We start from the raw sequence: 14947 nt of genomic DNA, 5'->3' as shown, positions 1-14947 counted from the left end.
TAATAATTAGTACAAGTATTTATACCCCAAATAATTGTTTAGATGATAATTTAATGGATGAAATTCTCCTATTATATAAAAGTTAACACCGCTAGGAGTATGTAGCCTCATATATTTAACCAAATTTACACTCGGTATCAAATAGGATATTTTGAGAGCCACAAAATAAATTATAAAAGGATGGTGAATTATCTCCTAATGATAAGATAATTCGGACGAGTGATCGAGGATCCATATCCCGTTCCACATTTACTTTCTACTCATACACACCAAGGATCTCTTTGAAACACATATTTTTTCCTTGTGCGTTTTTATATAAAAATAATAAAAATATTGTTTTTTAAAACTATGTACAGTTTCTATAACCTTTTTAGGACCAAACGAATCCCAAATTAATTTTTCCGATTAGTCCACAAGTCAATGGCTAATTTGTCTTCTTCCATTCTTCTTCTCCTTTCCTTCACTCTCTGGCTTCCCGATCTCTTCTCTCTCTCTCTCGTCTCTCACATCTCCAGCCCTTCGCCCTCTTCTCGGCCCGACCTCGACGGTGTTCCACCATCTCCTACCCTCTTCTTTTCCCGCCCGCGCCATCCCTTTCTCCGCTGTAGCCACTGCAAGCCCCGCGCGACGCACACGGCAGTGGTCCACGTCGACCAAATCGTCCACAGCATCGCGTTCTCCTCGGCGAGGGTCTGTAGCCTGCCGGCGAGGAGCTCGCAGCGAAGATCCGTGCAAGCCACCCTCCAGATCGTCACAGGTTCTCCTCTTACTCCTCTATCTCTTACGTCGCATGGGGGGCTCGGCGGGTCGTGGCTGTGCGGTGGGCGAATTCGCCGCCCCGATTCGCCGCCGGAGATGTCCTCGCGCCACAACCAACTGCCGGGTAGGCGAGGGGATGCGTCCCTCCATTTGAGATACCATTTGTGGTAGATGAGGCTATAGGTGAGGGGATGCACCCCCTTCATTTGTGGGAGAGGGAGCTGATTTTGAGTATTTATTTACCTAAGTAGTAGAAAATTTAGATTTTGGGTATTGAGTTAAATAAGTTGAATGATTAATCTGTTGGAGCCCTCTCGGTTACCTGCTGTTTTTTTCGGTATTGGGGGTTGATTTGAATAATCTGTTGGAGATGCACTATTTGTGTTCGGATCTGACTATATGCATGATAACTTCAAAGTTTATGAAAAATATTGGGTTTATATGTGGACATCCATGTCCTATTCCGACACTAGGATTGAGAAATGAGAAGTTGGTCCTTGCTTCTGATCTGGCAGGGGAACTTTCCCTTTCCTCAAAATTATAATGCTTAGGCTTTGCTGCCTTGTTTATTGTTGATCACAAAAGTTGTTTCTTAAACATATCCATTGCCATACATGGTTTCGTTCATTGGTTGTGGTAAAGACACTACAGGGGTTTAGCCCTTGTCATTGCCAGAGTGCACAGTGTAGATCTGTTATTTCCTTGAATTAGCCTAACATGTTATTTTGTAGTAATACATGCTTCTTGGTCATATAAATCTGAACACTGAAGAATAATGTCGATAAGAAGATTTAACCCTTGTCATTACTATTTACCAACATGTACGTACTGTATATGCTTATGTGCATGCTGTTTCCTTCATATTTGGTTCACAGTTGCATAAAGTGTTGTGTTACACGTGCTTTTGGGTTGTGCAAATTTGATCCCTGAACATAAATCTTAGTGATTGCCAATCAAATTTTGCAACCTGCACAGCTATGAATGACTGCGACAACCACCATTTTCGCCACAATTCAGCGGATGCATTGGGTTGTTGGGCATTGATGATTCTATGCAGGCTATGCAGCATGGTACTCCCTCTGTTTTATTTACATGTTGCATTAGGTTTGTCCTAAGTCAAAACATTTGTATCTTTCACTATCAATTTCAAAATAAATTATGTAGGTTCATGGTTTAAGATTTATGTTTTTAGATTCACTATAAAAATATGTTCATAATATATGATTCATATGTTGTAAAATTATAAGGATTTTTTGAAATGAATGGTCCATGGTTTTCAAATCATCCGACGTCCGATTAATCGCGATTAATTGTCCTGGTCGGTCAGATGAAGTCGATTAGGGGCTCCGACCTGATTAGGTAGTTTGGTCGTCCGAGTAATCGTCGCCTAATCATGACTAATCGGCCGTTTAGATATTTGCTGCGACCAGAAGTTGTGAACATGGAAAGCAAGCGCTGGGTCCAAATTTGGTGCCTCGTTTTCCTTTCTGACGCCTTATTTATTGGGGCTAATAAAGGAACCATTTAACCGATTGGCTGGCTTTCCAAATCTACTTTCTCTCTCTCTCTCTCTTCTCCTTCCTGGTCGGCCGGCTGCTGATCCATCGTTCCTGGGCTCCTGGCGACTCTTCAATTTTCCTCCTCTCTGAGAAAACATCCGGCTGCTGCTTCTCCTCCTTGACTAACTCTGGTGGCTAATCCCTGATAAAGAAGACAAGATCACAAGAACCACCTGCTCCTCCAATCCTTGACCAACTCTGGCGACTCCTTCACTCCTCCCTGACCAACTCCAGCGGGCGACTCCTCTCTGATCAAGAAGACAAGAACTCAAGAAGATGAGTACCACATCTGAAGGTAACGTGATCCCTGTCCCCGATCAAGCATCTAGTCCCTGATCAAGCATGTAGTACCTCATCTGTAGTACACCATCACAGTTTGGTTTCAGTTTAGAATTATTGGATCCGCCTTTTTTTAATCCACCTTTTCTCCTTGTTCAGTTTAGCATTCAGTTTGGTTTTAGTATACACAAATCTGATCCACCTTTTCTCCTTGCTCAGTTTAGCATTCAGTTTCGTTTTAGTATACACAAATCTGATCCACCTTTTCTCCTTGTTCAGTTTAGCATTCAGTTTTGTTTCAACTGTAGTTTTGATTATCTACTGTTGTTTGAAGTATATTATATAGTATATAACTATACACTTTATAGTAGTGTATATAACTATATATAATTATATATGTCCTGATTAGTACAGGACGTTTAGGACGACTAGTTGGACGACCTGTCACCGATTAATCGGGATTAATCGGCCTGGTCGATGTTGTAATCGCGATTAATCACCTAATCGGTCACTATCAACGACCTAGCGACTTGAAAATTATGGAATGGTCAAAGATGGTAAAATTTTACTTAGGACAAGCCTGATGTGACATGTAAAAAAGAACGGAGGGAGTAAGTATTATTAAGGCAAATTTTGTTGGCGGACACCATTCTTTGATTGAATTGGCTGTTCAACACCGATATTTCTTGTGTTTGTCGAGTACATTACAACATCCACTTATTTTTCTCCTAGACACCGCACGCATTAGAATATGATTTCTGACTGTTTTGGAGATAGAAAGATGTTTGGACTGCCCTTTTTGCTCTTGCTTCATCCAAAGCAAAGATGGTTGGGTTGCACCCGTTGGATACATTACCAAGGCAACATATACTCGGTGAGGCCATGATGGTGGCTTCTTCTTCCTCACGATCATCGGCTCCTTCCTGACCTAGAAAATAAGCTCGAGCCTCGTGAGCCTCGAGCGAGTCGAGTCGAGCCAGTTTTTTAGGCTCGTTGGTGCAGCGAGCTGAGCCGATTTGTAAGCTATGCCAGCCGTGCCAAATTAATCAATCTACACAATAATGATGGATATATAACTATTCATAATATAGATTACTTATAATGTTGAATGATGATTATATATTCTACATATACATACAGTTAATTCACTATATAGTGCAATAATATTTATCAGGATGTGGCTCATGAGTCGAGATGGGCCTCTTTCTTCAGCTTGCTGAGTGGGCGAGCCGAGCCGAGCTGAGTGCTCAGCTCGTTTCCAATCCTAGGAGCATCCTAAGGCATGATAGTAACGGGAAGAGAGGCAGGGGAAGGCCAAAGCGACATAGGAAGTGGCATTAAAAGGGGACTTGAAAGGATGTAATATACCTAAAGATTTAGCCTTGAATACGAGTTCATGGAAAACAGTTATCCATGTGCATGAACCTTGATTTGTAGCTTTTGTTGGGTTTCAACTCTAGCCTACATCAACTTGCTTCGGACTAAAAGGCTTTTGTGGTTGTGGCTGTGGCTGTGGCTGTGGCTTCGTCCTTTTGGTTGCAGTGCAAGGCCATGCACCTCCTTTGCCCACTGGCCACTACAGCCCTAGAACTGGACCCGTTCATTGGCGACGCCAAGACACGTACCGTCGACGTGCGCCTACGTGCCCTGCCATTGCTCGCTGTCTGGGTGCCCCTTCGTGGCCACCCTGCCGAGGCTCCACAACCACCTCGTTGTCGACCACTCATGGCCCCTGAACACTCTTCCCGCCTTCGGGAATCTGTTTCCTCTCTATGTCCCAGCGTTGGATCTGCAGTACCGCTGCCTCGTGGTCGTGGACAGGGACAAGCACTGCCTGTTCATGCTGTCCGTGCACCTGTGCAGCCAGCTGCATCGTATCGGTATTGTGTGTTAGAGGCTGGCCTGCATTTCACGTACATGCTCTAGGCAAAGTCGCTAACGCCCCAATTGCATGCTCGTGGGTCGCCTGATGATGGAGGCGGATGTGCGAGATGTGTGGTGCCCTTCATGGCGTTGTACGTGCGGCTGCTGAGCTCGTGGACCAGCACCAAAAACGACGCTCTCGCGGTCCTCTTGTGCCTATCTGCCGAGTGGGAGAACTCGGGGATCTTTGAGGCTGGCGCTACGGACTCGGTGCTATCTGCGGTCGGCGAGGCGGAGGCCGTCGCAGCGGTGCTCGCATCACTGACGAAGCATGGCGCTGCAGAGACAGTCGGCAGGCTGGACGGTGGTGTGGTGCAGCTGGTGATCAAGATGGTGTGCAACACGGAGCAGTCGTGGGAGTGTGCGGCGGCCATTCTGAGCTGCTGTGCCGGCGGCGCCATGACGGCATCACAGGTTATGGTAGTCCCGGTGCAGCTAGGCACTGGCACGGACCACAGGTGCTAGGGTGCTTCGCTCCGAACTGATCTGGTTAAGGTGGGCTGAGTGAGCTGGCTAAGGGCTTGTTCGTTTCTATCGGATTGCACCCGGAATTATTCCACCTAATCAAAGTTTATATAAATTAGAGAAGCAATCCGGTTAGGAATTGTTCCGACCCACCAATCCGGTAGAAACGAACAAGGCCTAAGGGGCACCTAATGTCATTTGAAAAGTTTCTCTCCCAAACGGCCGGAAATCATACTCTAGCGTGTGCTGTGTCCATGTCATGGACCTTCGGTCCATGGGGATAGCTGTCTTCTCCGGCGAGGTTATACCCCTCTGCCGCAGGCTTGGTTCTAGGGTAGCAGCCCTAGGCGCTTGAGAGGGTCATTGCAAAGGAGAGAGAGAGATTGGTTTGGTAATTGATCTTGCTTGATTTATTCTCTGCTGTGATGCGGCTTATAAATAGCACTATGCCTAACCAACTTCTCCTACAAACTCTCAACTAACTCCTACTTTCTTGGACTTATCTGATGCTAACCAACTCTCCACAATTCTCTCATCTCAATCTTATTCTCTAGCTTTATCCCAGCTAATCTTAATCTTATTCTCTAGCCTTATCCCAGCCTGGCTGTTGGCTCTCGCTCCCTATGATGCCCATGACATCTCCCCCTCCCTTGAGGACCAGCTCGTCCTCGAGCTGCCATAGACTTACCTGACACGACTTAAGGTTAAGCCTTTTACATCTCGGCTTACCTTTATTATTTAAGACGAAAATACAAAATAATTGTGGAACTAAAATATAAATTTGAACTGCTGCTATGTCCTCCTGGATCCCAAGGAAAGCGCTGAACTGCGGACTTCACGTTGGATGAAAGGTGAAGGAGGAACCAGCCCGTTCTTATGTTGGGTCTGTCCAGCACCAAGGCAGTTGCTCGAATGAAGGAGACGACCCTCTTTGGCCGTGCAGGGGGACTGCATACCCAGATCTCGACTTCTGCAGGGGGTTCAAAAAGTATACACGAGACCTGGTGGTTGGGCGCGCAAGCTGCGAGTTGGTGCAGCGATGAGCTGATCAGCAAGTGTAGCTTCCGCACCGCCCGCCTAACAAGGAAGCCGCGCACTGCGGCTTGCAGGCGCACCACGGCCTGCTCATGTGATGACGGCCATGGGGTGGCCCTGGAGGCCACAGCAAGGTGCTTCTCCCCACGAAGGGACTGTACCTGGCGGCGTGCCAGGAACCCTCGCGCTGCCGCCTGAAGCCGCACCGCTGCTTGGAGTTCCTTCTCTGTCTTCTCCTTGTAGCGGTGGAACATCACAACGAATTGATCCCACTTTTCTTCGAGCCGAGTGAATGCATCTAGAGTTGGAGAGGGCGGGTGGGAGGTCGTTGCGGCGGCATATGGCGCGGCGGCCGGTGGTGGTGAGGGATGGGCGGCTGGTGGTGGTGAGGATAACCTGGAGCTGATACCAGGTGTCATGGACCTTCGGTCCATGGGGATAGCTGTCTTCTCCGGCGAGGTTATACCCCTCTGCCGCAGGCTTGGTTCTAGGGTAGCAGCCCTAGGCGCTTGAGAGGGTCATTGCAAAGGAGAGAGAGAGATTGGTTTGGTAATTGATCTTGCTTGATTTATTCTCTGCTGCGATGCGGCTTATAAATAGCACTATGCCTAACCAACTTCTCCTACAAACTCTCAACTAACTCCTACTTTCTTGGACTTATCTGATGCTAACCAACTCTCCACAATTCTCTCATCTCAATCTTATTCTCTAGCTTTATCCCAGCTAATCTTAATCTTATTCTCTAGCCTTATCCCAGCCTGGCTGTTGGCTCTCGCTCCCTATGATGCCCATGACAGTCCAGGAGCAAAATAACCAGATTTTATAATGGTACTCAGCAAACACAAGAAATAGCTGTGTTGAACAGCCAATTTTCAATCAAAGAAAAGTGTCCGCCAGCAAAATTTGCCTATTATTAACTTTGTTTTATTCTAAACAAATGAGAAAAAGGGGCAAAGCTCATGCCCTATGTTTGTTGCCGCCAGTTATTATGGAATGAATCAGCAATGCTGGTAGAAGTTTGTTTGCTTTATGCAGTGTGAGATCAGTCAGAACTCAGAAAGCTGTATTGGGATCTATTTTTTGCTGCTTTGCTGCCACGTCAACGCCATATTTCTATATGCCTGGGCAGCATGGAATTCGCTATACGTTCTGATAAAATATTATTTTTTTGCAGTAGCAGCCAGACAACAACCATGAGTCTCGCTTGTCTTGTATGCCATGGCATGAGCAGCCCCTCGCACTCTCTTAGAAGCTACTCGGTGTCAAGCTCAGAGGAGGAAAGCCGGTGTGGAGCTGTTGTTGCCTGCTTAGCTCGAAGAGTAACACCAGCTGGAACCTCTACTAGCGTTGGGACATCGAAAGTGACCCCCTTTCCACCCGTGGTGAGTGATCAAGTTGGTACAGAGGGCGCTCCTCGACTTCAACGCAGCCGTGCTGTGTCCAGGGACCTTGTTAGAGACTGGAACTTCGACGAAGTAATCGTCGCAAATTAGAGTAGCCCTCAACAGTCGTCAGCTGGACTCTGTGCTCTACTTATCAGGCAGGAGATTCCTTCATTCGATGTAAAATTTTCATAGTAGACGTCTGGAAGTCCATGCCAATACTTGATGAGGAAATGCTCGAGAGGGATGGTACCTTTCAGGAGCAATATTTGGACTGTTGCAGTTATATGTGGTCACGTACCTGTGTAGGTAGGATAAATGTTTTGAGTGTGTTTTCCTAATTTTCAGACGTGTATAAGTTGTCATGTACCTTTATGTATATTATGAATGAATCCAACTTCAGATCTCGATCTAATATTCAAACGGAAGTAATATTTTGGTGTATTCGAATGGATCGTATCCATGGTTACTCGGCAGTCGGCACAAATGAAGGTAGAAACAAAGCTTTTGAGCTGGACTCCTGAATGGTTTTGAAACTAGATCTGATCTGGTATCCGGTTGGTATCCGGTAGAATCGCCAAAAAGTATGTTGACGTCTTTCCGGATCAAACATTAACCTGGTTTTGAAACCACATCTGATCTGGTATCTGGTGGAGTCATCAAAAAGTATGTTAACATCTTTTTGTCAAACATTAACCGTCTATAGGGCCTACATGTGTCGTGCAGGACATTGGGACTTCTCTGTAGGTACGCGGATTGTTCGTGTGCAGGTGGTGGATCATTCGCAATGGTGTAGAGAGCTCTGGGAAGAACCTAGATCCGGCCTTTCTGGAGGGATCTCGCCGAGAGAGTGATTCTTGGATGTTTTTAGAGTCAATAGGCAACCTAAAACGCCTCAAGAGTCAAGACGACATAGAGTCGAAGAGAGTTAAGATTAAGATTGAGAAACTATAACTATGGCTAGAACTACTCTTAAGCCTAATGCATATCGTAAATAAGGTAGAACTGGTTTATGGATCAATTGTTGGTTCTCCTATTGATCGTAACCCTTCACATTTATTTGGGAGGGGTCTGGACTCGTTTCTAGACGAAGCCCAGCAAAAATACGCGAGATATTCAAAGAATCCCACAAGATATTAGGACTTCGACCCGAACTGGTCTAATCCTAGATCGTGTGTTTTAACACGGGAACATTAGGCTATTTTTAGCAGCTTACTCATCTTTATCTCTAATTTCAAAGTCCATTCTATATACAGTGTAGTCTATATTGAAAAATAGTATAAAGTGATATTTTGAACGGCCGATCGGCTGACCATAGCATAGGAGAACATCCAAATCCCTAATTTAAAGCCTATTTATTTGGATTATAATCTATCCTAATTATATAATCTAAATTATTTTAAACTAAACGTTAATTCAAAATAAGTTAAATTATATAATCTAGACATAATATAATTACAAATAAACGTAACCTTAAACTCACCCAAGCACTGGGGTGAAAACGGACGGATACGGACGGATAGTAGCTCATCCCGTATCATACCCTAATGTATTTAAAACGGATTCGGGATCGGATACGGATAGTTAGAAACGGGACGGATACGGATACAGGGACCGGATATTTATCCGGGCGGATAAGTGACGGATACGGATATTATTTGATCGGATATCGGATACTTGTCGGATAATACATTAATTGGTTATCATAAAATATTCTTGTTCGACCACGAAATTGCAATTAAATTAATACTAATAAACATTTAATAGAAGATAATCTCAAGTTCCCACATAAAAATGGTAAAGTGAAGTATTGATTATGTTGAAACTTGGATACTTAGAATGATTTCACGTGTAACTCACGCAATAAGTGGAAATAAAATAGAAAAAACGTTGACATCCTGTGGATTTTATGGTCCCGTTATTTTTTATGACTATATGTGGTCATATGTTGTACCTTCGTATAATTTCATAGATTTTTTAGGCTATTTGTACATTATTAATTTCTTTCTACATAAAATCATCAAAATATGATTAAAATTCAAAATCATCAAAATATGATTAAAATTCATAAATACACTAGTTTTGACCCAAAATTGTAAAAAGTTTACCAAAACAAATAAACATTCTATTCAAATAAAACTTCAAGTCACCACATGAAAATGATAAGTGAAATATTAATTATGTTGAAACTTCGATACATAAAATGATTTCACGTGTAACTCACGCAATAAGTGGGAGTGGAATGAAAGAAACACCAACATCTTATGGATTTTATAATCCAAATGTTTTTGAGAACTATATGTAGATATATGTTGTGTCCCCGTAAAAATTCATGAATTTTTTAGGCTATTTGGCGTATTATTAATTTCTTATTGTAGAAAATCATCAAAATACAATTAAATTCATAAAAATATTGTAGTGTCGACGGGAAATTGCAAATAAGTTACAAATATTAATAAATAGTTTATAAAAAGATAATTATATGTTCCCACATGGAGATAATCTTAAGTCCCCACATGAAAATATTAAAGTCTATTATTTTGATATAAATTTAGATATTATTTCAATGATTTTGGCCTAAAGATATGCTTAAACAAAAATGTGTTGTACTACAAAGTTATAGATCTCTTCGAGCTCTACAATTTTCATATAAACTTTATCTTCATCCGATTTCATATGTAAAAGTTATGATTTTATAACTACATTATTATGCAGAAAAAGAAAAACGGGTACCCGAATTTCGGGTACCCGTATCCGACCCGAATATCCGGGTATTTACCGGGTAGTACTCGCTCCGTATCCGACCCGAATCCGAAGCTATACTATCCGGATATTACCCGTATCCGTCTCGAATATAAAAATACCCGTATCCGTATCCGAAAAATGGTCCCGAATCAGTACCCGTATCCGGTACCCGTTTCGGGTACCCTACCCGTTTTCACCCCTACCCAAGCATCGGTCAAAATAAGTTAAATTATATAATCTAGATATATTATAATTACAAATAAACGTAACCTTAAACTCACCCAAGCATCGGTCGGTATTTCTCTAATAAATTTTATGAACTTCACGCAAGCATCAGGTCGGGATTTTCCCTCAAATTCCGTGCATGTGTCACAAAAACAATAGCATTTGAACATCCATCTAAAACACGCAATTGGACAGCGCCATCAAACATCAGTCCAGCAATTGGACATTAGCACTTCACTCCCAGGGTTCCAAATATCGGAAAGGCTATGACATCGCTTGTACTCCAAAGTCCCAGCAGGAGTGAGAAAAAAAGAAACCAAACACATTACAAACAACCGAAATGGATGCTGAGCAGCGAAGTTGCTAGAATCTGAAAGCATGTAATCCGAGCATAGAATTTCATATCATAGTTCTATCACCATTCTACACATTGAATCATGTAAGTTCTATTTCTCATACAGCACAGGTTTTGCATAACCAATTTTTCTTAGAAGTTGCGTGGGGGCGTGGGGCCACGGATAATTCTGGCACACATCCAATAAAAGCCGAAACGCCAGTGAGGATTCTTTTCTCCTGGATCCTTTTTGCTCATTCTCACAGGATTAGAATATAAATGAGTCTAGCAGACACTGAACTATATGCTAATCAACAGGTGAATAGCAAAAGCCAAGATATGATAGATTCTTGAATCATGACGTTGTTAAGAGCGGAGCATCTTCACTTTGGGTCCAGACTTCTTCATTTGCCGAGCCCTTTCCTTTTCTTCTTTCTTCCTGAGTGACTCAGCGCTTAGTTTGGCATCTGCCTCCTCGATGAGTTTCTTCTTTTCAGCCTTTTTCCTTTGCAGGGCCTCCTGCCGGGCACTCTGTAGTTCCCTGAAAGCCTCCTGAGCAGCCTTTGTTCTAGCTCCATCAGTTTTAGAGCGAGCCTGCAAACACCATAGATAGAAAACTTTAAACATATAACTAGAACATGATGACGAGTTCTAAGAAGACAAAAAATGGATACTCACATGAGAGCTGAGCTTATAACGGCCAACCAAATCAATGTAGTATGGCACAAGAGCAACCAATCTTGTCATCTCTGACATGTTGCTTGCATCTGGCAATACAAACTTGAATGCAAGGACCTTCTTGTAAGAACCTGCCAACTGGTCTGAAAAACGAAGCGAGATGAACCACTTCCCAAATTTCTCAAATGCCTTCTCACCAAGAACCTGAAGATGGAAGAACCAATAGAAGCAGGGTAAGGCACACTATATGCAAGATAAACTGAGTCAGTCGCATTGGCGTATTTGGTTCATTCGACCTTGCTTAAGCTAGGGTCCTCGATCTTAATACAGTATCCAGGTCCAACTGACTAGCTTTCTTTTGGTCCTAGTTACTCCCATTTAAGTCCTAACTCAAAAGTTAGAGATGAAAGTACCAGTACATGGTTCATAATGTTTAGAAACACACATTGGCCTTATCTTATCAGACATACTGTTTTACAATAAGCACGCCAACGTCTACTATAGCTAATGACAGATTTCACAATAACCTAAATTGGACCTCACCAAAATCCAATCATCTCATAGGCAATAGCACTAATCCCAGAACTTATTTATATATATAAGAAACTGAAGCTACCTCAATCAATAAAAGACAGCAGCTACTTCAATCATTGAAAATCGATAGCATGAATGAACTTGATTCTGGAAGTAACATCAAAAGTCCAAGTACATTCTGTTCCTTGTTCAAACCAGGCTTTCATCAATGCCCAAAAGGTGGCAGTGCAAGAACATATCAAAGACAAAATAAAATCTCTAAGAACAAACAAATTCAGGGGAGAAGAAAAACATGACATGTTCCAAATTCAATAAAAGATAGATGAAATCTACCAACATGCTACTGCACTTCTGCAATTATAGAATTCCATAATTTTAAAAGGATATCCTTTTCATCACTTCATGGTTCCATAATTTTAAAAGGATATCCTTTTCATCACTTCATGGTATGCCATCACCTATTATAAACAAAATTCTACTTACAAAAAACAATAACAGCATAGCTTAGACCAAGGACTGTAGGAATTACTGTTGATAAGCTTCCCATCAAAGCAACAAGTTGAGCTCAGTTTGCAATTCAAGATTGTAAATTTTACTTTGCATACAAGCATAACTTCTCCAATGTCAGCATTTAACAGTATAATGTTCAAAAAATGTGAGGCTATCTCAAATCACACAGTTCTCCTCCTGAATATATTTTTAGCGAATTCATTAAACATTGAAGCAGCAGCAATGTAAGTATCTAAGTTAACAATCTTATCCAAATGAAGCATTTACTTAAGTGAATCCATAAAACTAAAATTATGTAGTTCACTCTCACCTGATCAAGCACAGCCTCAGTGATCATATCCCCAGCAACCTCCTTCGACTCAGCCACCACAGCAAGCTCATCTGACACCCACTTCCTCCCAGCAGGCGCCGAAGTGATAACGTTGGCAAACCTCTGCAGATCCCTTTCCTCTTTCTGCAGCGTCTTGGCTGCCTTCTTCCGGGCCACGGCCAGAACCACATGGTCCATGGCCTCTTCGTTCATTACCACCTCGAACGTAATGGTGTCCTTCCCAGGGAAGACCAGCTCGACGAACCTTGACAGCAGGTCGTGCCGCGCCCGCATCTCCATGGTGGCGAGCATGCCCTGGCAGAAGCGTCTCCCACTGGCGTAGAATTTGAACACGTCCTGCCCTTCCTTGAGCAGGAGTGGCGTGTCCTTGCCGTCGCCTGTGCCAAGAAGGCTGAAGTTCTTGTCGAAGATGGAGTCCCTCGTGGCGAACTTGGTGGCCCAGGCCAGCGCGATGTTCTCGTTTTGCCGCTTCCCCGTAAAGTAGTTGAGCACGAAGCAGATCAGGAAGCTGACACACGCGATCTCGACGGAGAACGCGCGGAGGAGCTCAGCTGGGCTCCTCTTCGCGGCCGGAATTGCCTCGGCAGGAGCCTCGGCGGAGGGATCTGACTGGCCGGCCTCGGCCGGCGCGGCGGAGTCGTCGGAGGGGATCGCTTCCGGCACGGGGATGCCCTCGAACTCGTCCTCGTCCCAGAGGTCGAGCGCCGGGGTGGGGTCCCGAGGCGTACGCGTAGCGGGGTTAGGGTTCGGCGCGGATGTCGTCGTGACGGGAGGTGATGGCGCAGAGGTGGAGAGGGAGATGGGCGGAGGGGGCGGGAGGTCGACGCCGTCGAGACCTTCCTCGTCATCGTCAGCATCGAGGCCACCGGCCGCGGAGGGAAGGTCGTCGGAGTCGAAGCCCTCGAAGTTGGCGGCGGAGGAAAGGGAGATGTTGAGGGCGAGGAGCAGCAGGATGAGGAGGGTTGCACGCGCCTGCCGGAGCCGGATCCAGCTCGGCGCTGCCATAGCTGAGGCAGCGGAGGAAGGGTGTGTGTGTGCTGGGGGACGACGAAGTGGATGACTAGCGCGGTGGTGCTGTGTGCTGGGGGAGGAGGATGATGCGCAGCGGAGGAAGGGGGTGTGCCGTGCGACTTGCTAGTACTCTGCAAGTAGTGATCGATGGGATGTGAGATTTAGTTTTTCTTTTCATCTATTTATCGACTAAATTTTCAAATAATTTTATTCGTAGTATTATTAAAATTCAAATGACTGAATTAGTTTCTTTTCACTATGGGTGTTTAAATTGACTAGAGCTAATAGTTAACTACTAAAATTAGTTAAATACATTCAAACAGTCTAGCTAATTGTTTAATCATTAACTATTTTAGCAAATTAGCTCAGATAAATCCACTAGTAATTTTTTAGCCAACTAATTATTAGTTATATTGCATTCAAACATCCTCAAAGTTACCTTAATATCTTACTTTGTCAACTTTTTTGACTTTTAGATCCAAGAATAAAATACTCATTAAACGAAACTATAGACCTAATGAACCCTAATATACGTAGTCACATAAACAACTAGCAATTTACAATTTACTATAGTTAGATAAGGATAAAAATATTATAACATAAATATATTTAACAATCACAAGATAAGTAATACAATTGTTGTGGAAAACAGGTAGTGCGTATCGTGTGAAGTAAGTCTAATATTTATGAAAAGTATAGAAATAAGCATAAATTGTTAAATGTATTTATATCAACATAAATTAGTTTTTTTTGTTAAGTTTGAAGTTTTGTTTAACATGTTTTAAATTTCCATCATCACTCGTTATATATACCGAGTGCAAAAACTAAAACCACAATTTTAATCTTTATTGAAAGGCTTCTTTGTATATGCTTTGTTAGTGTATCAATGATGCCACACACATAACAAATGAGGAAGGAACTCATATTATACGGACACCGCTGATCACCCACGCCTTCTCCCCTATTGGCAGTGATTCCACGTCTCAAAGGTTTACAAATATCTAGCTTCACCTTGACTAGATAAACCTTCTCGCTGCTAGATCATCACTTCAAAGTCCACCTCCATAACTCTCCAATTTCATCCCCTATCACATGTTTTGCCGCTCTGTTCATGAGACCCATCACAAGCCACGCCACATGGTCTAGATCGAAATGAAGGAGAAATCAATTTCATCCA

At 43.3% G+C, this 14947-nt stretch overlaps 2 protein-coding genes across 7 annotated transcripts; one reads left to right on the top strand and one right to left on the bottom strand.

Moving 5' to 3' along the window:
• Positions 1–389: 389 nt before the first annotated feature.
• On the top strand, positions 390–7846 carry LOC100274722 (uncharacterized). 6 transcript variants are annotated; one of them, XM_035959461.1, is made up of 3 exons: positions 417–757; positions 1735–1829; positions 7195–7846. In XM_035959461.1, the coding sequence occupies exons 1-3, from the start codon at positions 421–423 to the stop codon at positions 7195–7197; spliced, it is 435 nt and encodes a 144-aa protein (XP_035815354.1). In that variant the 5' UTR covers positions 417–420; the 3' UTR covers positions 7198–7846. The 6 variants fall into 6 exon arrangements, with proteins under 6 accessions (NP_001142494.1, XP_035815354.1, XP_035815356.1 ...); XM_035959463.1 differs by having other exon boundaries at positions 437–757; positions 7198–7846; NM_001348904.1 differs by having other exon boundaries at positions 458–757; positions 7195–7797.
• Positions 7847–10757: 2911 nt separating this feature from the next.
• Positions 10758–13908, bottom strand: LOC103630424 (uncharacterized protein At5g49945-like). The gene is given in 3 exon segments (NM_001327782.1): positions 10758–11300; positions 11385–11588; positions 12739–13908. Coding segments are annotated over 3 exon segments (1458 nt in total). The 5' UTR covers positions 13765–13908; the 3' UTR covers positions 10758–11072.
• Positions 13909–14947: the final 1039 nt, after the last annotated feature.

The sequence above is a fragment of the Zea mays genome, chromosome 6 (assembly GCF_902167145.1).
Source record: "Zea mays cultivar B73 chromosome 6, Zm-B73-REFERENCE-NAM-5.0, whole genome shotgun sequence".
Lineage (NCBI taxonomy): Eukaryota > Viridiplantae > Streptophyta > Magnoliopsida > Poales > Poaceae > Zea > Zea mays.
This window is presented reverse-complemented; position numbering and strand designations above follow the sequence as displayed.

What these genes read in the sequence shown, in the direction of transcription:
- LOC100274722 (XM_035959461.1), top strand. Translation starts at nt 421, where the DNA reads ATGGCTAATTTGTCTTCTTCCATTCTTCTTCTCCTTTCCTTCACTCTC. An exon ending in CACCCTCCAGATCGTCACAG is followed by an intron (nt 758 to 1,734) that starts GTTCTCCTCTTA and finishes CAACCTGCACAG; the next exon opens with CTATGAATGACTGCGACAAC.